The sequence below is a fragment of the Mesoplodon densirostris genome, chromosome 14 (genome assembly GCF_025265405.1).
Source record: "Mesoplodon densirostris isolate mMesDen1 chromosome 14, mMesDen1 primary haplotype, whole genome shotgun sequence".
Lineage (NCBI taxonomy): Eukaryota > Metazoa > Chordata > Mammalia > Artiodactyla > Ziphiidae > Mesoplodon > Mesoplodon densirostris.
The window spans coordinates 89,708,938-89,735,823 of NC_082674.1; the positions used below are offsets into that span (position 1 = coordinate 89,708,938).

At 39.8% G+C, this 26,886-nt stretch overlaps 1 protein-coding gene across 1 annotated transcript in view; it reads right to left on the reverse strand.

Annotated features, from left to right (window-relative positions):
• TACR1 (tachykinin receptor 1) overlaps window positions 1–26,886 on the reverse strand; it is a 93,143-nt gene that overhangs the window by 23,586 nt on the left and 42,671 nt on the right. Inside the window, exon 2 of the mRNA XM_060117406.1 lies at window positions 2,704–2,898. Coding sequence (XP_059973389.1) covers window positions 2,704–2,898 — 195 coding nt within the window. The remainder of the gene's footprint in view (window positions 1–2,703; window positions 2,899–26,886) is intronic.

Consider the following 26,886-nt stretch of genomic DNA (forward strand, 5'->3'; position numbering starts at 1 on the left):
ACTGTGGAAATGACAATCATTAGTTCTAATAGAAGAGAATATAATAAAGTACTTAGTTTAGAACTGATGGAACTTAAATTCCCTAAAAAATATATCATGATGCATTATGACAGATACTGACAAAAATAAAATAGGTTTGCAAAAGCTTACACTTATGCTTGTATCACAGACAATATGTGAATGGCAAATATGGACTCTTTCAACTTACTACTGCATCTATAAACATTTTATACATCTTGAATAGATAAAATGAGGAGCTCTTAATCCAGGCCCATTTTTTTTAGGTTAAAATCATGAAATAAACAATAATGGCAAACGTAACCATGCATCCAGTAGCAGTTACCCAAAATTCTTTAAAAGTAACTTGAAAGGACAGTCCAAAACGTTGAGTCTCAAAGGGACTTTCTAATCATTAGTAAGCATAAAATGGCAAAATGTTTAAAAGTAAAACAGTAAACACTACTGTTTCTTGCATGATATCCCAGAGATCTATGAGAAAATAGCCTTTATTTCCAAGTTAAAATTTGAATTTGTTGGAAGATAAAAGAACTGTGCTTATTTGAAGCAAAAAGTTGAAGAAAGGTGATCAGACTTTGAAAAGATCACAAGAACTAAGAACTGAGCTAAGGTCCATGAAGTTGACGGCAGTTTCTGAAGCAGTTTATATAATGAGTTTTAATTCAGAGGGGTTTTTTCCTCCCTTTTGGGGGAAGCTTCTGGCTTGAACATGTTCATGAGTCCTCCTGTACAACTTGTAAGGTTATGTTCTTTCTCCCGCTGTGACTCTGCTCAGGCTTGTAGTTTCACTTGAAAGAAAAATGTTCAACATCTCCTAGGCTAAGCATTAATCCTCCCACTGCCTGATCAATTAAATCCCGCTGTCTGTGTCTGGAAGGCAAAGTCTGAGCTTTACGTATCGCTTTCTGGCAAGCCACATTTCCATGCTCCATGGAACAGATGCAGTAGTGTAACTCTGTGTGCAACAGGCTTTGGGACCCTCAAATCTAGAGGGCCAACAGGTACAGTGTCTCATTTTACCATTTAATAAGTTCAAAGGTCTATAATGATTATATTATACTGTCTAATGAATTTAGTTCAATAACAGTATCTTATCTTTTGTATGGCATTTAATAGCTTACAAGGTGAGAATACATTATCTTGTTTGCTCTTCAAAACAGTTTTTTATGTGAGGCAGCGCTTTATCATATTCCATTTAACAACGAGGAGAGACTGTGTTCTTGCCCAGGGTCACATAGCTAGAAACTGGCAATCTTGTAATTAAAACCCAGATCTTCTGATTCTAACACAAGTGGTCTTTCTTTTACAATTCACTTAATAAGCCCAAGGTTGGAAAATTATAGAGGACTTTCAAAAGGAGCCATGTTATCAATGTGCTTTGAATCCAGAAAACTGATGATAATATAAACGTCAAATTGCTGCTCACTTGAATAGAACAAAACAAAGAATAAACCATTTTAATGTTGCCTCTAAGATAAGAAATCTTGGAAAATGTGCCAAGATAGCTTTAAAAAACCCTAAATGTGATCGGTCAGGTGGCTGGAAGAGAAGCAGGCCTGTCCTGTGGGGAACCTGTAACTCATAAGTTCTCAATGTCCTGGCCTTGCCTTCCCATGCATTTCACACGTATAGGTATTTTTCCAGCTGCAAAATCCTAGACCGTAGGTGTTTTGGTTTAATTTTCCCCAAAGACACATCCTGAGATAGATTCAGATGCAAATGACTTATTTGGAAGGAGAAAGAAACACCAGTAGGGAGTGGGACTAACAAAGCCTGTGTCATTGAGCCAGCTGCTACCAGGGTGACTCGAGCTTAATCCCAAGAGGAAACCCTGAACACAGTAAAACACACACCTCAGAGACCTCCCACCTGAAGGGGGAGGGAGCTGGGGTGTTCATATGCCAACTCCCATCAGTTTGTGTGTGTGGGGGGGTTGTTTTTTTGTTTTTGTTTTTGGTTTTGGTTGAGTTGGGTCTTTGTTGCTGTGTGCAGGCTTTCTCTAGTTGCAGTGAGCGGGGGCTACTCTTCATTGCAGTGCGTGGGCTTCTCATTGCGCTGGCATCACTTGTTGCGGAGCACAAGCTCTAGGCGTGTGGGCTTCAGTAGTTGTGGCTCGCAGGCTTCAGAGCACAAGCTCAGTAGTTGTGGTGCACTGGATTAGTTGCTCCACGGTATGTGGAACCTTCCCAGACCAGGGCTCGAACCCCTGTCCCCTGCATTGGCAGATGGATTCTTAACCACTGCACCACCAGAGAAGTTCCCCCATCAGTTGTTTTTGAGAGCTGCTGGGAGTGTGGAGGGAAGGATAATTCCCTTACACTCTGGCATGCTGTGCAAGAGGGCAAAATGGCATTCTATAGGTTAGGAAAAAGTTCCCAGGCAAAAAAATGCAGACACTGGCAGGGCAAAGTCACTGGTAAGAGGGACACGGTAGTGTGCCCAAATGGTATGCTATAACAGGATCCAGGTCTTATATTTTAAAACTTTTCATTCAAAGTCCAGAATAGTATTTGGGACATAATAGTCTCCTGATAATTATGGACACATCAACCTGACACAGAGTTGTTGTGAGAAATGTTTACAAATAAAATCCTAACATACAAATTAAATCCTAACCAACAAAAGAACAAAAGAAAGAAGGAACAAGAAAGGGCAAAGAAGGCACTGAAATTCATCTCTACTCACACTTTCTCATAAATCTTGTTGGGATGCTCCGGCCATTCGATCATGCACACCACTCGGTTGGGCATGGTCTCCGTGGTTGAGTAGTAGCCCTGGGGGAAGGCCAGGAGGAGAGCCAGGACCCAGATGACACAGATGACCACCTTGGTGGCTGTGGCCGACAGCCGGGGCTGGAGGGGATGGATGATGGCCATGTACCTGGAACAGAGAAGAAAGGACAAAATTCCAATTTGGTCACCAAAATCTGCATTAATGATTATGCATTGTTCCTGCCCAGTGAAAAATTCTCCAGAAACCCTTTGAGTCCTGGTGATTTTTACAATTATTTTCTTTTTCATATTCTATCCTTAAGCTTTATGACTTTTATGACATAAATGCTAAACTCAGCCATGTATTTCTAATATTTTAGAACCCATCTAGCAACATTCCAGGAGAGAAATTTTCATCCTTGTCCTTATACTAGGGACATGATACCTAAGTATATGTCAGTGGCTTACAGTGAAATAAGAAAAATAAGACCAACTTTGTGAATTTAGTCAATGTAAAGCCTATCTTTACCTTTTTTGGATTAAGGAATAATGGTGATAGAAATAGTAGTTTTTAAAGTCCAGGTGTGGCAGTTTAAAAGGCTGGCAATCCTGTACAGGTCCATACAGTTTGAAGGGAAGTGAATGTGTACGAATGAGAAAGCAGTGGCCTAAAGCCAACAAAAAACCAACAGCTCCTAGAGAAATCTTCACCAATTCTTTGAACATCTAGAAGTAAGTGTATGGCTAATAAAGTATGCTTCATGAAGAGAAAGAGACTCTCCACATCCTGAGACAGACACACTTGAACATACCAAAGCCCAGGGTAGATGAAACCTCTCTGCAGGAAGAGGGAAGCAAAGTGAATGATGACTTTAGGTCTGGAGCCATTTCTTCATCTCTTACTTGGGATCAAGCACTGAGTGGTGTCATCTGAATGAGTGTCCACGTCTGAATTTGTGTATAGACTTTGAGATTCAACAGAGATTTTAGGATTAACAAATATTCCAATCAGCATTTCATATCAGTTATAGTCACATCAATTCTGCCTCCTGCATTGAAAAAGTCATCTACCTTTTAAAGGGATAGGTTTAACCCAGTCCCCTAACATCCCTGCGCCGAGCTTTTGAGGTGTGTGGTGGACAGGAACAAAGCAGCTTGGGATGGAACACAGCTCACATCCCTTCTAGGGTACTGCTCCCTTCCCCCATGTTGTGAGGACCCCTCCTGCCTGGAATCTTGTTCTCCAGAGGATGCTGGACTCAAAGTGGCTGCAGTCAAGTACTCCCACCTCACTGGCCTGGTTAGAGGGTCCTCACTTGGGGAAGGGGAACCATAGCAACCTCTTTTCTCATCCCTTTGTTACTATTTTGCACTCTTAACACCTGCCAATAAATATTGTCTACAGTGAAAACAATTATTTATTGCAGAGTTCATGGATCCATCCCTTAAAATATGCATTTTTTTTCAGAGTAGGAATTATGTCTTATACTGCCTTTGGGGTTTAAGTATCTGACAAAGTCTCCGAATCATGCATTTGATTCTCTGACAGGCTGGTGTTTCTGGCTTCCATGGGACTGAATAGTCAATGGAGACTTCAGAAATGAGCAGACAAATAGAACAGCTGTCAGCTGGCTCCAAATAATTCCACATAATTCTTTTTTACAGTCTTTGGACTCTAGGATCTCTAGGCTGGAACTGGGGCCAGGGTTAAAAGGAAAGCAATTTCATTCAGTATGTGCACTACAAATTCACACTGTGCACCTGCCGCACGCAGAGCACGGTGTTTCCTTGTGAACTCCGAGCTTCTAATTTCTCCAAGGAGAAAATGCATATAAATAAACAGCCACAAAACATGACAGTAGGATGTGTGACCTCAAGTGGTAATCTGATAAATACCTCAGAGCCTTAGGGAGGCTGCAGATTCGGAATGGCAGGTGAATTATTGAAGAGGCTTAAAGGGGTGTGCTTTGCTGGATTTGGGGTGAGCCTGCTGAGCATCTGGCTTGAAGGGCAAGAAGCATTCAGAGACTTCTTCCCTTCTCCATGCTATGACTAGTTAGATCTTCCCTGTCTGAGAAGCTTGATGGCTCAGTTTTCATGAAGGCTTCCCTGATTGTCCTTTTATCATCCTAAACTTTAGAACACCTTTTCCCAGATTTTCTTGCTAGAGACCTAGGCTTTCCTTCTCTGCTCTGTAACTGACAGTGTTCAGTACATGAAAGTATATTAGGATGCTTCAGGTCAGCTTTTACACATGTAATCAGAACTGATGTTAGCTCCCCGGAAGGAAATCCCCAGGATCTTTTCCTTCTCCCTCTTTTGGAAAGTGGTTAGGTAGTCTTTTTTAAATTTATTTTATTCAAGTATTGTTGATTTATAATATAGTGTTAGTTTCTACTGTACACCAAAGTGGTTTATATATATACATTCTAAGGGTTGATAGTAATTTTTTTCCTTGTGATGAGAGCTCTTAGGATTTATTCTCGTAACAACTTTCATATATAACATACAGCAGTGTCAATTATATTTATCATGTTGTACATTACACCCCCAGTACTTTTTTATCTTATAATGAAAAGTTTTTACCTTTTGGCTACTTCTATCCAATTCTCACTCCCCCAACCCCCACCTCTGAAAACCACAAATCTGACCTTCTTTTTCTATGAGTTTGTTTGTTTTTGAAGTATAACACTATGTTAGTTCCTGGTATACAGCATAGTGATTGGATATTTCTATGTAGTTCAAAATGATCACCATAAAAAGTCTGGTTATGGTCTGTCAACATAAAAAGATATTACATAATTATTGACTTCTCACACTGTACATTTCATACCCATGTCTCCACTCTTATTTGAATATTTTAGTCATGACATATCAGCAAGCCACTGTACCCATCCTTTATCAAACACACAAAAGTGTCAGCATGACCCTGAAAATGTTATCACCTATTTGGGACATATAATTATGCTTTAACAAAAAGACACTAAGTGTAGGTAGTCTTGAAGTCAGGAGAGAGCGGAATTAGAAAGAGACTTGCAAAAGATATTGTGGTGGAGGTGAGTAGTAATCTATAAATCTCTGGGCAAATTTCCCTGGTTGATTTGGTGGCCATAAAGTCTGTTACTCAACTACCATCTACAGAGCATTGAAAGGGCAAAGACAGGGATTTCCCTGGTGGCACAGTGGTTAAGAATCTGCCTGCCAATGCAGGGGACACGGGTTCGAGCCTTGGTTTGGGAAGATGCCACATGCCACGGGGCAACTAAACCTGTGCATCACAACTACTGAGCCTGCGCTCTAGAGCCCGTGAACCACAAATACTGAGCCCACATGCCACAACTACCGAAGCCTGCGTGCCTAGAGCCCGTGCTCCACAAGAGAAGACGCTGTAATGAGAAGCCCACGCACCACAATGAAGAGTAGCCTCCGCCCGCCGCAACTAGAGAATGCCCGCATGCAACAAGGAAGACCCAACGCAGACAAAAATAAATAAATAATAAATACATTTATATATAAAAAGGAAAGAGCAGGGCTTCCCTGGTGGCGCAGTGGTTCAGAGTCTGCCTGCCGATGCAGGGGACACGGGTTCGTGCCCTGGTCCGGGAAGATCCCACATACCACGGAGTGGCTTGGCCCGTGAGCCATGGCCGCTGAGCCTGTGCGTCTGGAGTCTGTGCTCCGCAACGGGAGAGGCCACAACAGTGAGAGGCCCGTGTACCACGATAAATAAATAAATAGATAAATACATAAATAAATAAACAAATAAATAAATTAAAAAGAAAGGGCAAAGACAACTCTCAACCTGCAGTGAATCAAGCATTGTCTGGCTACTTCCAAGGGAGGTCCAGCATACTGCAGACCTGATGACCTTCCATACTTAGGGTGGTATCCTGAAAAGAATACTGAGAAGTCTTGACTCCCCTCTTTGTTCTCCCTTTTTCCTGCTGCCTGACAGCAATGGAACCTTTGTTTCCTTTTTAGTCACGTGGTGGTTGTGGCAATCCTAGAATCAGAGCCAATGGCTGTGGATTTGTGCAACCACTATTGTCTTCTTTCCAATTTGCTGAAGGGCTGGACCTGGTTGGTCATGACTAGAGTCTCTTTTGAGTGTTTGCATTAAAATTGTAGAATTACTTACTGAAGAATTTCCAAGAGACAAGATCTTTCCCCTACAAAGCTGGACATGCGGCCGTTAAGATGCCTGTCTCAGCTTCAGCACCTCCCAGGCTCTTGCTTTCACTGTGTCTGTGCATTCTCAGACTTCACAGGAGCTTAGAGAGGATGCACAAGGGAGAATGTGGTGATTACACTGTCCCTTTTAGATATTATCTCAAATGCAAATTTTTAATTTACTTTTAACTCAGAATAAATGTTCAGACTTAAACAAATTTAACCTAACAGTCATCCTCATGGACGAATTGGTGATACATGGCTCAGAATCTAATGTGACTGGGGCTTAAGGGGGATCACATAAGCATATTGGTGCTGTAGCTCCAAATGGATAGCAGAAAGCCATATTTTATTTTTATTGCAAAAATTGTAATTTGGAAGCCCATTTCAGTTAACTCTGCCATTTCCTGAGTGTAGGAGCTATTTCAGTGACAGATGAAAGTATTGTACACATAAAGCCAGAGACACTAAAAAAGATTGACTTTAAAAAACGTATATATTTTCATTTGTATGAAATAGAGCCATTTATAAATCTCCTTCCTCCCTTTTTTCCTTTCTTCTTTCTCTCTCTTGCAATTCTCACTTCTGGGGCTTGTGTAATGCACTTCTTTCTTATTTACCCCAAATCTAGTACCACTTGGATGACTTGTCTGCAGAAGGATACATATTTCCTTTCTTACTGTCCATTTGTATTTTGGATTCCGTTAACATACATTTATATATTTATTTGTAACCACCCCGAACAATTCTTGCTTATTCGCTAGTAAGTTATCACAGAGTAAGTGCTGCAAGCCCCAGGAAATTACATTCAATAAATATTTATTGACTACATTGTGCTCATGGGACTAGAAGGCAGTCAATGAAATGTCTTTCTAGTTTATGCATTAATCATCAGGCTACCAGAGAGACTGTCTGGAGGCTGTGTGAGATGTAGATTATGTTCTCCACTTCAGGTTGTTTCAGTCCCATGGCAGGCCATGAGCTCTGATTTGAATTTTATGTGGCCTCTCTGATGAAAACTTGAGGTGCTGTCTTCCTCTTGCATGATTTTGCTTTATAAAAAGAACTTTCCATATAGTGCTTTAAGTCTGGCAAAATATAAGCCTGCACATTTTTAAAAACACAGAGTGAAACAATCTTATTGTGAGAAAGAATTCCAATCTTCTGACAAGCTGCAGTATTCTCATAACTTTCACCTATACCAGCCCTAAGTCATTTGGCAAACAGAATGTCTTTCCTCGGCTATGAGATCTGTCTTTCCACATCCTTCTTCTACACTTTCCCCTGCAATTCCAGTCCTTGCTCTCCCTCCCTTATCCCCACTCACTTCTTCCTGTGATGGTACAAGTTTCCTTTGAGGGATTGCATCTCCCTGGGTTCAAATGACCAGGAGGGGTGACAGCTGAGAGCATGGCTATCTCTTCTCTCTTTATCCTCCACAGATTCTTTGAGGATGGTTGTTGCTGTGACTTATTCATGCTGGTATCCTTGGCTTCCTCAGTGCCTAGGATATAGTAAATACTCAATGAAAGCTTAATTTAATAAATGAATATACAAATTTCTTGGCACATGGCAGGGGCTCCATAAATGGTTGTTGAATAAAAATACATGCAGCAGGAGAAGTACATGCATATTATACCTTTGTTTCTCCCAGTCTGAACATATGTGAGAATAATTATTGCTCAGTGTTTTCTGTCATACAGACATCCAGGATCATCCTGCAGGAGTGATCTCACTGGACCCAGGTCTTCAGAATTTCCTAGATCTTGACATTAAGCCCTTAAATTCTCAATAATTATTTGTCAAATAAATTCTGCATTGACCAATATGTTGGGAACTGTACAAAACAAAACTCAGTCTTTCTACAGGGCATCACCCTTTGGCTCTTCCTCTGAACAAGAGGTCACTTCATCCTTTCCCTTACTCCCCTCCCTTCCATTATAAGGAGCACATAGTCTTTCTACCTGAGGTTGCTAATATTTCATCAGTTGGGGTTTTCTTCCAGGACATTTCTTTAATCATCAGAATTCAGGGAACTTATTTAGCCAGATCATTTGACTAGCAACTTTATCTACTTAACTAAGGCAAATCTCACAACTTATAACCAAAGAGGTCTTTGAGAAGCCAATAGAGATGACACAGAGTCATCTACTAAATCACTGTGGTAATGGCAGAGCCTCTCACATTCTCACTGCTATGTTATGTACAACTCTAAATAACATGAATTTTTTGCCTCCAAGCCCAAGTAGATTCATAACACTGTTGGCGGACTCATTTCAAAAAGTACCAAATGACAGCAAGATTGCAGTAAACAAGACCATAAGAAATGGGTACAAAGACAGATGGGACCAAGAGCCTGTGACAATTTAGAGTGAATTGAAGGAGGGGATGTGGCTGACTGTTGTCTAAGTTGTCCTATTCAAGTGGACCAATGTGGTTCAAATACGATTCAGATGTAGAGTCTCCAGCCAGGGTTACCATAAAAGGGTACATGACTAAGGACTGAAATGAACTATGGGTAAAATGCAGTAAAGGTCTAAACCAAATATAATATCCTGAGTGTTTTGAGGAGCAGCCAAGATGACAGAGTAGGAAGCCCCTGAGCTCGACTCCTCCCATGGACACAGCAAAATTAGTGAGAATGACGTGAAGATGAGCCAAAAAGGTTTTCCACATCTAAATATATAAAGAAGGAACCACAGGGATACAGGTGGGATGGGGGGCAAAGACATGGTATAGTTAAGACCCACAATCCTGGTGAGGTGACCAACAAATAGGAGGATAATCACAATTGCAGAGGTTCTTCCCAAGGAGTGAGGGGCCCAAGTCCCCCATAGGGCTCCCAATCCCAGAGGTCCTTTACTGGGAAGGTGAGTCCCCAAACACTGGGGTTTGAAGGCTAACCAAGTTTGCATATGGGAGAGCTGGAGGGCTTTGGGAAACAGACTCTGGGCTTGAAGGGTACATGCAAAATTTCACACTTTCTGAGACCCACTGCAGAAGCAGTAATTTGAAAGGAGACGGGGTCAGACCCACTTGCTGATCTTAGAGAGCCCCTCAAAGAGGTAAGAGGGAACTGGGACTCCCACTGGAGACATAGACAATGAAGGCAACCATTTTTTAAAAAATGGGCAAAGATATTTATTCCATATTAAAAACAAACAAATAAAAGGAAAAGCAAACAAGTTAAAACCACACACTACCTGATGTCAGTAGGGATGCTGGTATTTTAATCTACCAATCTGTTTGTAATGAAGGCTTTTAAGCAATCCCACTTTCTATAATGGAAGCTTTAAAAGGAGCTGGGGTAGCTGGTGTGGGTAGGTTAGCATTTAATAGTCTCTGGATCATTCACATCCAGATATCAATCTCTGTGTTTTTTTTAAATTTTTATTTTACTCTATTGGAGCATAGTTGATTAACAATGTTCTATTAGTTTCAGGTGCACAGCAAAGTGATTCAGTTATAAATATGCATGTGTCTATTCTTTTTTAAAATTCTTTTCCCACTTACATTATTACAGAGCATTAAGCAGAGTTCCCTGTGCTATACAGTAGGTACTTGTTGGTTATCCATTTTAAATACAAGAGTAGTGTGTACATGGCAATCTATCCCTCCCACCCACCCTTCACCTCTGGTAACCATAAGTTCCTTCTCTGTGAATCTGTTTCTGTTTTGTAAATAAGTACATTTGTATCATTTTTAAAAGATTCTGCATATAAGCGATATCATATGGTATTTGTCTTTCCCTGTCTGACTTCACTTACTATGATAATCTCCAGGTCCATCCATGTTGCTGCAAATCACATTATTTCATTCTTTGTAATGATTGAGTAATATTCCATTTCATATATACTACATCTTCTTTATGTATTCATCTGTTGATGGACAATTAGGTTGCTTCCATGTCCTGGCTATTGTAAACAGTGCTACAATGAACATTAGGGTGCATGTATCCTTTTGAACAATGTTTTTCTCTGGATATATGCCAAAGAGTGGGATTATTGGATCATATGGTAGCTCTATTTTTAGTTCCTTAAGGAACCTCCATACTGTTCTCCACAGTGGCTGTACCAATTTACGTTCCCACCAACAGTGTAGGAGGGTTCCCTTTTCTCCACACCCTCTCCAGTATTTACTGTTTGTAGACTTTTTGATGATGGCCATTCTGACAAGTGTGAGGTGATATCTCATTGTAGTTTTGATTTGTATTTCTCTAATACTTAGTGATATTGAACATCTTTTCATGTGCCTCTTGGTCATCTGTATGTCTTATGTGGAGAAATGTCTGTTTAGGTCTTCAGCCCATTTTTTGATTGGATTGTTTGTTTTTTTCATATTGAGTTACATGAGCTGTTTGTAAATTTTGGAGACTGATCCCTTGTCAGTTGCATTGTTTGCAAATACTTTCTCCCATTCTGTGGGTTGTCTTTTTGTTTTGTTCATGGTTTCCTTTGCTGTGCAAAAGGTTTTGAGTTTAATTAGGTCCCATTTGTTTATGTTTGATCTGTCTAGGAGACAGATCAAAAAAGATATTGCTGTGATTTATGTCAAAGTATGTTCTGCCTAAGTTTTCCTCTAAGAGTTTTATAGTAACCAGTCTTAGTCTTACATTTAGGCTTTAATCCATTTTGAGTTTATTTTTGTATATGGTGTTAAAGAATGTTGTAAGTTCATTTTTTTACATGTGGATGTCCAGTTTTCCCAGCATCATTTATTGAAGAGACTGTCTTTCTTCCATTGTATAGTCTTGTCTCTTTTGTCAGAGATTAATTGACCATAGGTGCATGGAGTACATCATAATTTATTTCTGGGCTTTCTATCCTATCCCATTGATCTATATTTCTGGTTTTGTGCCAGTACCATACTGTTTTGATGACTGTAGTTTCATAGTATAGTCTAAAGTCAAGGAGCCTGATTCCTCTAGCTCTGTTTTTTTCCTCAAGATTGTTTTGGCTATTCGGTGTCTTTTGTGCCTCCAAACAAATTTTAACATACTTTGTTCTAGTTCTGTGAAAAATGCCACTGGTAATTTGATAGGGATGGCATTGACTCTGTAGATTGCCTTGGGTAGGAGAGTCTTTTTGACAATATTGCTTCTTTCAATCCAGAATATGGTATATCTTTCCATTTGTTTGTGTCACCTTCAATTACTTTCATCAGCATCTTACAGATTTTGGAGTACAGGTCCTTTGTATCCTTAGGTAGTTATATTCCTAGGTGTTTTATTCTTTTTGATGCAATGGTAAATGAGATTGTTTTTTAAATTTCTCTTTCTGACCTTTTGTTGTTGTTACTGTAGAGAAGTGCAAGAGATATCTGTGTATTAATTTTGTATCCTGAAACGTTACCAAATTCATTGATGAGCTCTAGTATTTTTCTGGTGGCATCTTTAGGATTTTCTAGGTACAGTATCATGTCGTCTGCAAACTGTGAGAGTTTTACTTCTTCCTTTCCAGTTTGCATTTATTTTATTCTTTTTCTGCTTTAATGCCATGGCAAGGACTTCCAAAACTATGTTGAATAAAAGTGGTGAGAGTTGACCTTCTTGTCTTGTTCCTGATCTTAGAGGAAATGCTTTCAGCTTTTCACCAGTGAGCATGATGTTAGTGTTAGGTTTGTCATATATGGCCATTATTATGTTGAGGTAAGTTCCTTCTATGACTACTTTCTGGAGGGTTTTCGTCATAATTGGGTGTTGAATTTGTCAAAAGGGTTTCTGCATCTATTTAGACAATCATATGGGTTTTATTCCTCAATTTTTTATGTGGTGTATCACACTGATTGATTTGTGGATATTGAAAAACCCTGGCATCCCTGGGATAAATCCAATTGATCATGGAGTACATCATAATGTACTGTTGGATTTCGATTGCTAGTATTTTCTTGAGGATTTTTTACATCTATGTTCATCAGTGATATTGGCCTATAATTTTCTTTTTCTGTGGCATCTTTGTCTGGTTTTGGTATCAGTGTGATGGCGGCCTCATAGAATGAGTTTGCAATTATTCCTTCCTCTGCAATTTTTTGGAGGCGCTTGAGAGGGATAAGTGTTAACTTGTCTCTAAATGTTTGATAGAATTCGCCTGTGAAGACATCTGGTACTGGACTTTTGTTTGTTGGAAGACTTTAATCACAGTTTCAATTTCAGTACTTGTGATTGGCCTGTTCATATTTTCTATTTCTTCCTGGTTCAGTCTTGGAAGGTCATACCTTTCTAAGACTATGTCCATTTCTTCTATGTGATTTGAACCCTCTCCCTTTATTTCTTGATGAGTTTGGATAAAGGTTTATCAATTCTATTTATCTTTGCAAAAAAACAGCTTTTGATCTTTTAATTTTTTTAACAATGTCATTGGAGTATAATTGCTTTACAAAGGTGGTTACATTCTGCTTTATAACAAAGTGAATCAGCTATATATATATATATATATATATATATATATATATATATATATATATATATACATACATATATCCTCATATCTCCTCCACCTTGTGTCTTCCTCCCACCCTCCCTATCCCACCCCTCTAGGTGGTTACAGAGCACCAAGCTGAACTCCCTGTGCTTTGCAGCTGCATCCCAATAGATATCTAGCTTACATTTGGTAGTATAAAGAAGTCAATGCCACTCTCTCACTTCATCCCTTCCCACTCCCCATGTCCTCAAGTCCATTCTCTACATCTGCATCTTTATTCCTGTCCTGCCCCTAGGTTCTTCAGAACCATTTTCTTCTCCTTTTTTTTAGATTCCATATATATGTGTTAGCATATGGTATTTATCTTAATCTTTCTAACTTACTTCACTCTGTATGACAGTCTCTAGGTCCATCCACCTCACCACACATAACTCAGTTTCGTTTTATTTTATGGCTGAGTAATATTCCATTATATATATTGCCACATCTTCTTATTCCATTCATCTGTTGATGGACACTTAGGTTGCTTCCATGTCCAAGCTAATATAAATAGAGCTGCAACGGACATTGTGTTACAAGACTCTTTTGGAATTATGGTTTCCTCAGGGTATATGCCCAGTAGTGAGATTGCTGGGTCATATCGTAGTTATAAATTTAGTTTCTTAAGGAGCGTCCATACTGTTCTCCATAGTGGCTGTATCAATTTCCATTCCTACCAACAGTGTAAGAGGGTTCCCTTTTCTCCACACCCTGACCAGCATTTATTGTTTGTAGATTTTTTGCTGATGGCATTCTGACTGGTGTGAGGTGATACCTCATTGAAGTTTGATTTGCATTTCTCTGATGATTAGTGATGTTGAGCATCCTTTCATGTTTGTTGACAATATGTATATCTTATTTGGAGAAATATCTATTTAGGTCGTCTGCCCAGTTTTGGACTGGGTAGTTGTTTTATTTTCTGTTTTTGGTTTTGGGTTGTTTTTTTTTTTTGATATTGAGCTGTATGAGCTGCTTGTAAATTTGGAGATTAATCCTTTGTCAGTTGCAAATATTTTCTCCAATTATGAGGGTTGTTTTTTCACCTTGTTTATGGTTTCCTTTGCTGTGTAAAAGCTTTTAAGTTTCATAAGGTACCATTTGTTTATTTTTGTTTTTATTTCCATTTCTCTAGCAAGTGGGTCCAAAAGCATCTTGCTGTGATTTATGTCATAGAGTGTTCTGACTATGTTTTCCTCTAAGAGTTTTATAGTGTCTAGCCTTACATTTAGGTCTTTAATCCATTTTGAGTTTATTTTTGTGTATAGTGTTAGGGAGTGTTCTAATTCATTCTTTTACATGTACCTGTCCAGTTTTCCCAGCGCCACTTACTGAAGAGATAGTCTTTTCTCCATTGTATACTCTTGCTTTCTTTATTAAAATTAAGGTGACCATATATACATGGGTTTATCTCTGTGCTTTCTGTCCTGTTCCATTGATCTATATTTCTGGTTTTGTGCCAGTACCATACTCTCCTGGTTACTGTAGCTTTGTAGTATAATCTGAAGCCCAGGAGCCTGATTGCTCCAGCTCCACATTTTCCTCAAGTTGGCTTTTGCTATTTGGGGTCTTTTTCATTTGCATACAAATTGTGAAATTTTTTGTTCTAGTTCTGTAAAAAATGCCATTGGTAGTTTGATAGGGATTGCACTGAATCTGTAGATTGCTATGGGTAGTATAGTCATTTTCACAACATTGACTCTTCCAATCCAATAACATGGTATATTTCTCCATCTATTTGTATCATCTTTAATTTCTTTCATCAGTGTCTTATAGTTTACTGCATACAGGTCTTTTGTCTCCTTAGGTAGGTTTATTCCTAGGTATTTTATTCCTTTTGTTGCAATGGTAAATGGGACTGTTTCCTTAATTTCTCTTTCAGATTTTTCACTCATTAGTGTGTAGAAATGCCGGAGATATCTGTGCATTAATTTGTATCCTGCTACTTTACCAAATTCATTGATTAGCTCTAGTAGTTTTCTGGTAGCATCTTTAGGATTGTTTATGTGTAGTATCATGTCATCTGCAAAGAGTGATAGCTTTACTTCATTTTTTTCTGATTTGGATTCCTTTTATTTCTTTTTCTTCTCTGATTGCTGTGGCTAAAACTTCCAATACTATGTTGAATAATAGTGGTGAGAGTGGACAACCTTGTCTTGTACCTCATCTTAGAGGAAATGGTTTCAGTTTTCCACCATTGAGAATGATGTTAGCTGTCACTTTGTCATATATGGCCTTTATTGTGTTGAGGTAAGTTCCCTCTATGCCTACTTTCTGGAGGTTTTTTTATCATAAAAGTGTATTGAACTTTGTCAAAAGATTTTTCTGTATCTATTGAGATGATCATATGGTTTTTCTCCTTCAATCTGTTAATATTGTTTATCACATTGATTCATCTGCGTGTATTCAAGAATCCGTTCATTCCTGGGATAAATCTCACTTGACCATGCTGTATGATCCCTTTAATGTGCTGTTGGATTCTGTTTCCTAGCATTTTGTTCAGTATTTTTGCATCTATGTTCATCAGTGATATTGACCTGTAGATTTCTTTTTTTTGTGACATCTTTGTCTGTTTTTGTTATCATGGTAATGGTGACCTCAGAGAATGAGTTTGGGAGTGTTCCTCCTGCTGCTATATTTTAGAAGATTTTGAGAAGGATAGGTGTTAGCTCTTCTCTAAATATTTGAGAGAATCCTCCCTTGAAGCCATCTGGTCCTGGGCTTTTGTTTGTTGGAAGAGTTTTAATCACAGTGCTTGTGATTTGTCTGTTTATATTTTCTATTTCTTCCTGGTTCAGTCCTGGAAAGTTGCGCTTTTCTAAGAATTTGTCCAGGGCTTCCCTGGTGGCGCAGTGGTTGAGAGTCCACCTGCCGATGCAGGGGACACGGGTTTGTGCCCCAGTCCGGGAAGATCCCACATGCCACGGAGCAGCAGGGCCCGTGAGCCGTGGCCGCTGAGCCTGTGCATCTGGAGCCTGTGCTCCGCAATGGGAGAGGCCACAGCAGTGAGAGGCCTGCGTACCGCAAAAAAAAAAAAAAAAAAAAAAAAAAAAGAATTTGTCCATTTCTTCCAGGTGTCCATTTTATTGGCATATAGGTGCTTGTAGTAATCCCTCATGATCCTTTGTATTTCTGCAGTGTCAGTTGTTACTTCTCCTTTTTCATTTCTAATTCTATTGATTTGAGTCTTCTCCCTTTTTTTCTTGATGAGTCTGGCTAATGGTTTGTCAATTTTGTTTATCTTCTCAAAAAAAAACAGCCTTCAGTTTTATTGATCTTTGCTATCGTTTCCTTCATTTCTTTTTTATTTATGTCTGATGTGATATTTATGATTTCTTTCTTTCTGCTAACTTTTTTTTTGTTCTTTCTATAATTGCTTTAGTTGTAAGTTTATGTTGTTTAATTGAGATGCTTCTTGTTTCTTGAGGTAGGATTGTATTGCTATAAACTTCCATCTTAGAACAGCTTTTGCTGCATTCCATAGGTTTTGGGTCGTGGTGTTTTCATTGTCATTTGTTTCTTGGTATTTTTTGATTTCCTCTTTAATTTCTTCAATGATCTCTTGGTTATTAAGTAGTGTATTGTTTACCCTCCATGTGTTTGTATTTTTTATAGATTTTTTCCTGTAATTGATATCTAGTCTCATAGCACTGTGGTTGGAAAAGATACTTGATACGATTTCAATTTACTTAAATTTACCAAAGGTTGATTTATGACCCAAGGTATGATCTATCATGGAGAATATTCCATGATTCCTTGAGAAGAAAGTGTACTCTGTTGTTTTTGGATGGAATGTCCTATAAATGTCAATTATTCCATCTTGTATAAAGTATCCTTTAAAGCTTCTGTTTCCCTATTTATTTTCATTTTTGATGATCTTTCCATTGGTGAAAGTGGGGTGTTAGAAGCCCCTACTATGATTGTGTTACTGTTGATTTCCCCTTTTATAGCTGTTAGTATTTTCCTTAGGTATTGAAGTTCACCTATGTTGGGTGTGTAAATATTTACAATTGTTACATCTTCTTCTTGGATTGATCCCTTGATCATTATGTAGTGTCTTTCTTTGTTTCTTCTAATACTCTTTATTTTAAAGTCTATTTTGTCTGACATGAGAATTGCTACTCCAGCTTTCTTTGATTTCCATTTGAATGGAATAACTTTTTCCATGACATCACTTTCAGTGTTTATGTGTCCCTAGGTCTGAAGTGGGTCTCTTGTGGACAGCATAAATATGGGTCTTGTTTTTGTATCCATTCAGCCAGTCTATGTCTTCTGGTGGGAACATCTAATCCACTTACATTTAAGGTAATTATCGATATGTATATTTCTATTACCATTTCCTGAATTGTTTTGGGTTTGTTATTTTAGGTCTTTTCCTTGTTTTGTGTTTCCTGCCTAGATAAGTTCCTTTAGCATTTGTTGTAAAGCTGGTTTGGTGGTGCTGAATTCTCTTAACTTTTGCTTGTCTGTAAAGGTTTTATTTTCTCTGTCAAATTTGAATGAGATCCTTGCTGGGTAGAGTAATCTTGGTTGAAGGTTATTCCCTTTCATCACTTTAAATATGTCCTGCCACTCCCTTCTGGCTTGCAGAGATTCTGCTGAAACATCAGCTGTTAACCTTATGGGGATTCCCTTGTATGCTATTTGTTGTTTTTCCCTTGCTGCTTTTAGTATTTTTTCTTTGTATTTAATTTTTGATAGTTTGATTTATATGTGTCTTGGCATGTTTCTCCTTGGATTTATCCTGTATGGGACTCTCTGTGCTTCCTGGACTTGATTAACTATTTCCTTTCCCACATTAGGGAACTTTTCATATATAATCTCTTCAAATATTTTCTCAGTCCCTTTCTTTTTCTCTTCTTCTTCTGGGACCCCTATAATGCGAATGTTGGTGCATTTAATATTGTCCCAGAGGTTTCTGAGGCTGTCCTCTGTTCTTTTCTTTTTCTTTTTTTCTTTTTTCTTCTCAGCAGTAGTTATTTTCACTATTTTATCTCCCAGGTCACTTATCCGTTCTTCTGCCTCAGTTATTCTGCTATTGATCCTTTCTAGAAAATTTTTCATTTCAGTTATTGTGTTGTTCATCACTGTTTGTTTGCTCTTTATTTCTTCTAGGTCTTGTTAAATGTTTCTTTTATTTTCTGCATTCTATTTCCAAGATTTTGGATCATCTTTACTATCATTAATCTGAATTATTTTTCAGGTAGACTGCCTATTTCCTCTTCATTTGTTAGGTGTGGTTGGTTTTTACCTTGGTCCTTCATCTGCTGTGTTTTTCTATGTCTTCTCATTTGCTTAACATACTGTGTTTGGTGTCTCCTTTTCACTGGCTTCAGGTTCGTTATTCCTGTTGTTTTTGGTTTCTGCCCCCAGTGGCTAAGGTTGATTTAGTGGGCTGTGTAGGTTCCCTGGTGGAGGGGACTAGTGCCTGCATTCTAGTTGATGAGTCTGGGTCTTGTCTTTATTGTGGGCAGATCCACTTCTGGTGGAACTTTTTGGTTTCTGTGGTTTCTGTTGCCTTATTATGATTTTAGGTAGCCTCTCTGCTAATGGGTGGGTTTGTGTTCCTGTCTTCGTAGTTGTTTTGCCTAGGGTGTCCAGCACTGGACCTTGCTGGTCATTGAGTTGAGCTGGGTCTTGACATTGATGTGGAGATCTCTGAGGGATTTTCGCCATTTGATATTGTATGGAAGTGGGAGGTCTCTTGTGGACCAATGTCCTGGTTCTCCTGCCTCGGAGGCCCAGCCCTGACACCTGACTGGAGTATCAAGATCCTGTCATCCACACAGCTCAGAATAAAAGTGAGGACCAAAAGAAGGAAAGAAAGAGGAAAGTAAAATAAAATAAAATTATTGAAATAAAAACTAAAAATAATTATTAAAAAAAATTTTAAGTAATAAAAAAAGAAAGAAGAGTGCAACCAAACCAAAAAACAAATCCACCAATGATAACAAGCACTAAAAACTATACTAAAAAAAAAAAAAAAAAAAAAAAAGGACAGACCAAACCCAGGACAATTGGGAAAAGCAAAGCTATACAGACATAATCACACACAGAAGCCTACACATACACACTCACAAAAAGAGAAAAAGGGAAAAAAATATATATATCTTTGCTCCCAAAGTCCACCTCCTCAATTTGGGATGATTTGTTGCCTATTCAGGTATTCCACTGATGCTGGGTACATCAGGTTGATTTTGAAGATTTAATCTGCTCCTTCTGAAGCTGCTGGGAGAGATTTCCCTTTCTCTTGTTCGCACAGCTCCTGCATTTCAGCTTTGGATTTGGCCCTGCCTATGCATGTAGGTCACCTGAGGGCATCTGTTCTTTGCTCAGACAGGACGAGGTTAAAGGAGCAGTTGATTTGGGGGCTCTGGCTCACTCAGGCAGGGTAGAGGGAGGGGTAGGTAGTTCAGCGTGAGCCTGTGGTGGCAGAGGCCAGCGTGATATTGCACCAGCCTGAGGTGCGCCGTATGTTCTCCTTGGGAAGTTGTCCCTGGATCACGGGATCCTGGCAGTGGCGGGCTGCACTGGCTCCCAGGAGGGGGGTTGTGGATAGTGACCTGTGCTTGCACACAGGCTTCTTGGTGGCTGCGTCAGCAGCCTTAACATCTCATGCTTATCTCGGGTGTCCACGCTCATAGCCGCGGCTCGCATCCATCTCTGGAGCTCCTTTAAGTGGCTCTCTTAATGAGAGCACCAGGAAACAAAGAAGCAAGAAAAAGTCTGTCTATATGCCAATCCCAAACTCCCAGTCTATTCCCCCTTTCCCCCCAGTAACCATAAGCTCATTCTCTAAGTCTGTGAGTCTGTTTCTGTTTTGTAAACAAGTTCGTTTGTATCATTTTCTTTAAGATTCTGCATATAAGCAATATTACATGATACTTGTCTTTCCCTGTCTAACGTACTTCACTTAATATGATAATCTCCAGTTTCATCCATGTTGCTGCAATTGGCATTATTTCATTCTTTTTAATGGCTGAGTAATATTTCATTGTATATACATACCATATCTCCTTCATCCATTCATCTGTTGATGGACACTTAGCAATTGTAAATAATTCTGTTATGAGCATTAGGGTGCATGTATCTTTTTGATCTAGTGTTTCTATCTTTCGAATGTATACCCAGAAGTGGAATTGCTGGGTCATATGGAAGTTCTATTTTTAGTATTTTGAGAAATCTCCACATTGTTTTCCTCAATGGCTGCACCAATCTACATTCCCACCAACAGGGTAGGAGGTTTCCCTTTTCTCTACATCCTAGTATTTGTTATTTGTGTTCTTTTTGATGATGATCATTCTGATAGGTGTATGGTGACATCTTATTATGATTTTGATTTGCACTTCCCTGATGATTAACAATGTTCAGCATCTTTTCATGTGCCTGTTGACCATCTGCACTTTCTGTTTACAAAAATATCTATTCAGTTCTTCTGCCAACTTTTTAAGATGATCATGTGATTTTTATCCTTCATTTTGTTAATGTTGTGTATCACCTTGCTTGATTTGTGAATACTGGACTATCCTTGCATCCCTGGAATAAATCCCATTTGATCATGGTGTATGATCCTTTTTATATATTGTTGGATTTGATTTGCTGACACCTTATTGGGGATTTTTGCATCTATATTCATCAAAGATATTGGTTTGTAACTTTCTGTTTTTTAAAGTGTCTTTGGTTTTGGTCTTAATTCAGTTAACCTTCTTATTACCAAAGTTGAATTCTTTATTTGGTAAATTGCTTATTTCTGTTTTATTGTTTATTCTTTCAGGAGTTTTCTCTTGCATTTTCAATTGAAGCCAGCTCCTCTGTCTTTTCATTTTGCTTAACATTTTCTGCCTCTATGAATTTAGGTGAATCATTTACCTATGGCAGTCTTGAAGGGGTGTTTTTATTTGAGAGCATCACTATACAGACTATGTGTGTGCCCAATGCCTTTGGTGGGTGAGCTGAATTTGACATGGAGACAAGATACATCTTTCCTCAGGGTGTGCTAAGAGGTGGAAGGAGGTGGGGTTGGAGACAGAAGGGATAAAGCTGGAGCCATGTGTGAGGTGGGGTTTCCATCTGCTCAGTGGCCAACACTGCCCTATTGGAGTTGGGATCTGATCCTAAGTTGCTGGGGCAGAAGCCGTGAGTATGGGCCTGAGCTGGCTTCTTTTCCTTTTAACTGTGTGCTTTCCCCTCTCCTAGCACCAGTACCTTTGCCCTGGAGGGGGAGAGTGCTGAAGCACGGGAAGCCTGTATTAGCAATTATTTCTCTCACTCTGCTCAGACACAGCATTGGGTCCAAATCCCCTCTGTCTCTCACTGCCAATCACCCCCCCAACCTCTGTCACCCTGCCCTGTTGTGGAGCTGTACTGCAAATCAGGCAGGCCTGTGTGATCTTTCAGTCATATCAGGGTGTGAGTTGTGGTAAAGTGGTCGCTATCAGAGTTCTGGGTTTTTTCTGAGGTGCTGCTTGAGTAAAAGCCCCAACAATGGCCACTGCTGTCCCATCCTAGGACCAGGTCACCTCTGAGTCCCATGGCTGAGTTTTCTTCCTGGTTGTGGCAGCCCTAGATCCTGTGTGAAGCTCTGACGTGGAGTGAGTGCGGTTGGAGTGTTCACTTGGCTTGGGCTGGGGCAATGCTGAAGGTGTTGCAGGAAACCCAGCAGCCACTGGATGAGTTTTCTAATCACCCTCTCCACTCTGTCTTGAGGGCGTGCCAGCATGCATGCACTCCTCACAAGTGGAGTTCAGCCTTCCCACAGCCCTCCTCTAAGTTCCAGTGGTCCTCCAACCAGCCAAAGGAGCTCGTCTTCCCTGCATAAGACCCAGGATTGGGGCGTCCAATCTCTGGCTCTCATCACTCACTCCCCAGGGTGGGTATCTGTCTGTGTAATCTCCCTTTTCCTCCGAGTCCCCTCCCAGGGGCACAGGTCCTGATCTCATCACTTTTCTTCCCGTCCTACCTGATTATATATGGATTTTTCTTACAGCCTTGGTCGTACAGGAATCTTTCTGCCAGTTTCCAGTTGGTTTTCAGTGAGAATTGTTCCACATGTAGATGTATTTTTAATGTGTTTGTCAGGGGGAGGTAAGTTCCATGTCTTTCTACTCTGCCATCTTGATCTGACCCCCCATATGGCCTTTATTGCAAATACTCAACTCTGCCATTTTTCACTCAACTGCTGTTGAGTGACAGCCACAGGCAACATACAAATGCACATGTGTGGCTGTGTTCCAGTGAAACTTCACTTATAAAAACAGGTAGCTGGATGCCTTTGGGCCATTGGTCATAGTGTGCCCACCCCTGCACTAAACAGTCAAATCAGTAATTTAAACTTCTAAAGGAAAGGGAAATCAAATGAGCATTTGTTTAAGCATTCAATATGGGATGTTTAACTGGGGCTGTCCAGGCATTATTCTGGTTTTTTATTTCCTATAAAATGTTCTGTTACCCAAGTATTATCTCTTATATTTTGTCCATAAGGAAACTGAGACACAAAGTAATTCCATTATATGCCCAAGGTCCCATTGCTAGTGAGGAATTGGGGCAGAGGGAGTTGTCTGAATAGGCCTATTGGGCTGGAGTTAGGGATCAGGCAAGATTGGAGTCCAGGCTGTCTGACTTCAGCACCTGTAATTTTTCTACTAAAATGAGAGTGGTAAAGGAGAATCCATGCTTCTGGCTTCCCTGCTGTGGCTACAAAGGCATAACAACGGGTCTGGTTAGCTCTATCTGACCCACGGGGCTTTCCTTCCCACTAAGTGAAGCTGTGTAAAGCAGCATCTTTCTATGCACTTCAGTCACACTGGGTTCCCCATATAGAGAACCAGGAACTTTTGTGTATATAATTGAATATTTCAGATCTTTCTTTCCCTCATATATAAGCAAGTAAATCATCAGCATTCAATAATCTGATAACAAAGTTACCTTCCTGTTGAGCTGAAGATAAAGGATTTGAGAGGCTCCACTGAGGAAGAAACAAAAACCTGAATTGTAAGTTTATTTGAGACATAGCCAAGATACTAACATCTCATTCAGGAGGGGAATCAATAAGGCAGAGAGGTAAGAAAGATCAGGTATCAGGTACACAACAGCCCTGATCAGTGCCCCCCAGCAGAACTGGAATAAAAATGTAGCCCATACACGTCCAGGTTGTTAATGGGGAGAGAAGACATATAATTCAGAAATATGCTTTTGCTCCTTTTATTTTATTTTATTTATTTTATTTTATTTTATTTTATTTTTGTGGTACACGGGCCTCTCACTGTTGTGGACTCTCCCGTTGTGGAGCACAGGCTCTGGACACGCAGGCTCAGCGGTCATGGCTCACGGGCCCAGCTGCTCCACGGCATGTGGGATTTTCCCGGACCGGGGCACGAACCCATGTCCCCTGCATCAGCAGGCGGACTCGCAACCACTGCGCCACCAGGGAAGCCCTTTTGCTCCTTTTAAATCAACATGTTTCCATTAAAATGGAAATTGAAGTCCCATCATATGCAGAGTCAATTTTGGGACACTGTAAGATTATCTCTACGTTTCCTGGCCACAATGGAAATGGAAATAATTCTACCCATTGGCCTTTGGAAGTTACAACCGAATTTCTCAAAGTAGCCTGCTCTATTACAAGAGAGTAGAGAGTAGACACTCTATTATTAATAGCGTGTCTATTAGACACTCTACACACTTTGCTGGGAGTAGAGGATTGGGTGAGCGGCAAGTGCATGAGTTTCTCCAACTCAGATTAATCCAGAAAAAGGCCAAGGACGAAAGAAAATGAAGGTAGGATGCTAAAAGTGACAGCAAAAATTTTTGTTTTGTTTTATTCTTGTTTGTTTTTGTTTTGTTTTATTTTAGAAAAAGAACCAAGTCAGGTAAATATCCATCTGGTGAAATGACTTTAAAAAGTCATTAAAAGGAAAAAAGAAGCCAAATTTGCCTGCAAAGTTTACACAGGCAAATTATTTGAGGTATATGCTTAAAATGAGCAGTGTATAGAGCTGTTTTTTTCTTCTTGGGTACTTCCTGACTGGTCTGTTTTAAATTCTGACAGGGAGCTCTTGAAAAAGCTGTTCTTGTAGTCTGTCATACTCAATACTCTCACCTCCCTTTTAAGACTCAACTCAGGTTGACCTCTCAAGAAGCCCTGCTCAAGGCCTTTCTTTAATCACCTCCATTACTGTACTGAAACTAAAATGCAGCCTGAAAGCACATTGTCCAATGGCTTTATGTCTTGTCTGTACAATGAGACTGTATGCCCCTTGAGGACAAGGACAGTTTGCATGTTAATTATGCATTCTTTGTGGTGTCTAGATTGATGCCAAGTTCAGAGGATACAGGTATTACTTGAGATGTCCCTACCTTGCCCTTCAGTGGTACAGATTAATTTGGCTCAAACTCTTAGTTTTGTAATCTTGGTAAAGTTCAAGGCCCTATTCATGATGTGTGGGGATTCTCATGGTCTTTCTTTTCATGGTTCCCATTGTAACTAGTTCTTAAGTGCATAGGCTATTTTTTCCCCTCATTCACCTGGATGTAAAACTCACTTTTTATTGGTTTCCATACAAGTTGGAGAGTCTAGTAAGAACTGGGATTTAGAGATCACAGGAGTGTCTCACTGAGTAACTCACATCAGCTTGTTGGCTCTCTCTCTTCTCTTGGATTGCCTTAGAAATCCCAAGTCACTATCCCTTCAGAATGTGGAACCCTCCAGTTCTTTCAGTTTGCAAATCCAAATCCATAGGGTCTCAGGAGAGCAAAGCTAACTCATAATGGGACCCACCGTCCTTAGAAAACATTTGGAGCTTTAAATGATAAATTTTCCTGACACATTAAACAGGACTTGATGCCTCTCCAACAGGAAACCCTCCTTAATAACAGTGTTTTGTGACACTCATGACTTTATCTGAGAGAAGAAAGTTCAGTCACCATGCAAGAGCAAGCTATGTGGATCCTAGGCACTGTGGAGAGTAGCACAGGAAACAGAAGTCTGTCTAGAATGGCTTAAGCACATCCAGGTGTGAAGGCAGGAGCATGAACAAAATGGCCTGTATGACCCTCAGTAAACATCAATTTATTCACATCACACATCATCTGGAGGACTGAGGAACTAGGAAAGAGCAAGGGAGAGATGGTGTCAAGCTATGACTTTGTCCTCCCACTATTCAATATACAGATATTTATTGGTCTTCTATCAGTCACTCAATAGGCACTAGAACTACACAGATGAATGAGGTATGGGCCTTTCCCCAAAGAGCACTCTTATGTGCCAAAAACGTGTTATGCCATCTCCTGTTACAGAAACCCTATGAATATTCTTGGATATTCTAAGAAGGTGGCTTGCATGGTCTATCTCAATGGTCTGTTTTTCATACCTTCTGAAACTGTGGTCTACTTGCTAGACTGAACTCTCCAGTTTCCTTCAGCTGCATACCCCACTCTCTGCCCCATCTCACTGTGAGAGTCCAAGCCCAAGTTTCTCGTTGCTCTCTACTGTTCTGCTGCAATTTTCCACGCCAACACCCAAGATATGACAGAAAGGAGAGAGGAAATATTTCTTACACTATACTCAATGCTTTCACATATACTATTCCTTTTAATCTCATATGAACCCTGTGATATCCTGTATTCATCCCTTTTTATGTGGATGAGAACACTGAGGTTCAGAGTAGTTGATGACTTGCCTAAAGTAACACAGCCAGTAGAAGCTAGTGGAGGAGAGAATGGCTCAATTCTAGAGTCTCTAGCCTTTCTCCTATGTCCTGTCTAGCACACCACTAAGTCCATTTAAGATGCTGGCTTGTGCTTTCTAGGTGTTCAGGTTTGCTTGTTTGTTTGTTTGTTTGTTTTGTTTTTATGCCAGTCCTCATGCCAAGCCTGAAGTTGCCAAATATTTAAGTCTCAGGAGGAAGCTGCTACTCAATAACCCCTCTGATTCCCTGGGTTTCCATTCTCAAGAAGACAGAAGATTCACTCTAAGTTTGACAACCAAGTCTGGCATATGTTGCCAAGGTAGAAACAATGGTTTCTGACTCACTTATAAGCTCCTCAGTTAAGTCCCCAATATTCAACTGGGAGTGGGCAAAAGCAATGAACAATAAAAGACAGAAACACCTCGGAGACTGTAGGCTGGAACATTTAGGGGAAAGATGATTCAGTAATTCATTCATTAATTCATTCACACAACACATTTTTAAGTGCCTGGAACTGTGTACGATTTGGGGGACATAAGACAGATAAGACATGGTGCCTGCTTGAAAGAAATCCATGGCCTATTAGAGAGAGTAGGGCTCGCTAACCAGAGGAGAGGGCAAGTTAACCAGAGAGGAGAACATGCTCATCAGAAGGGAGGGTAGGTTAACCAGAAAGGAGGACCTAACAAGAGAGGAGGCTTGTTAACCAGAGGGCGGTTGTTAACTATAGAGGAGGTACTACTAACCCAAATTTGACTGCTCCTCAGAATCACCTTAGTTGTTTTATAATTTATATGGATTCCTAACCTAATGAACTGGAATCTTCCAGAGCCATTATTTGTATTG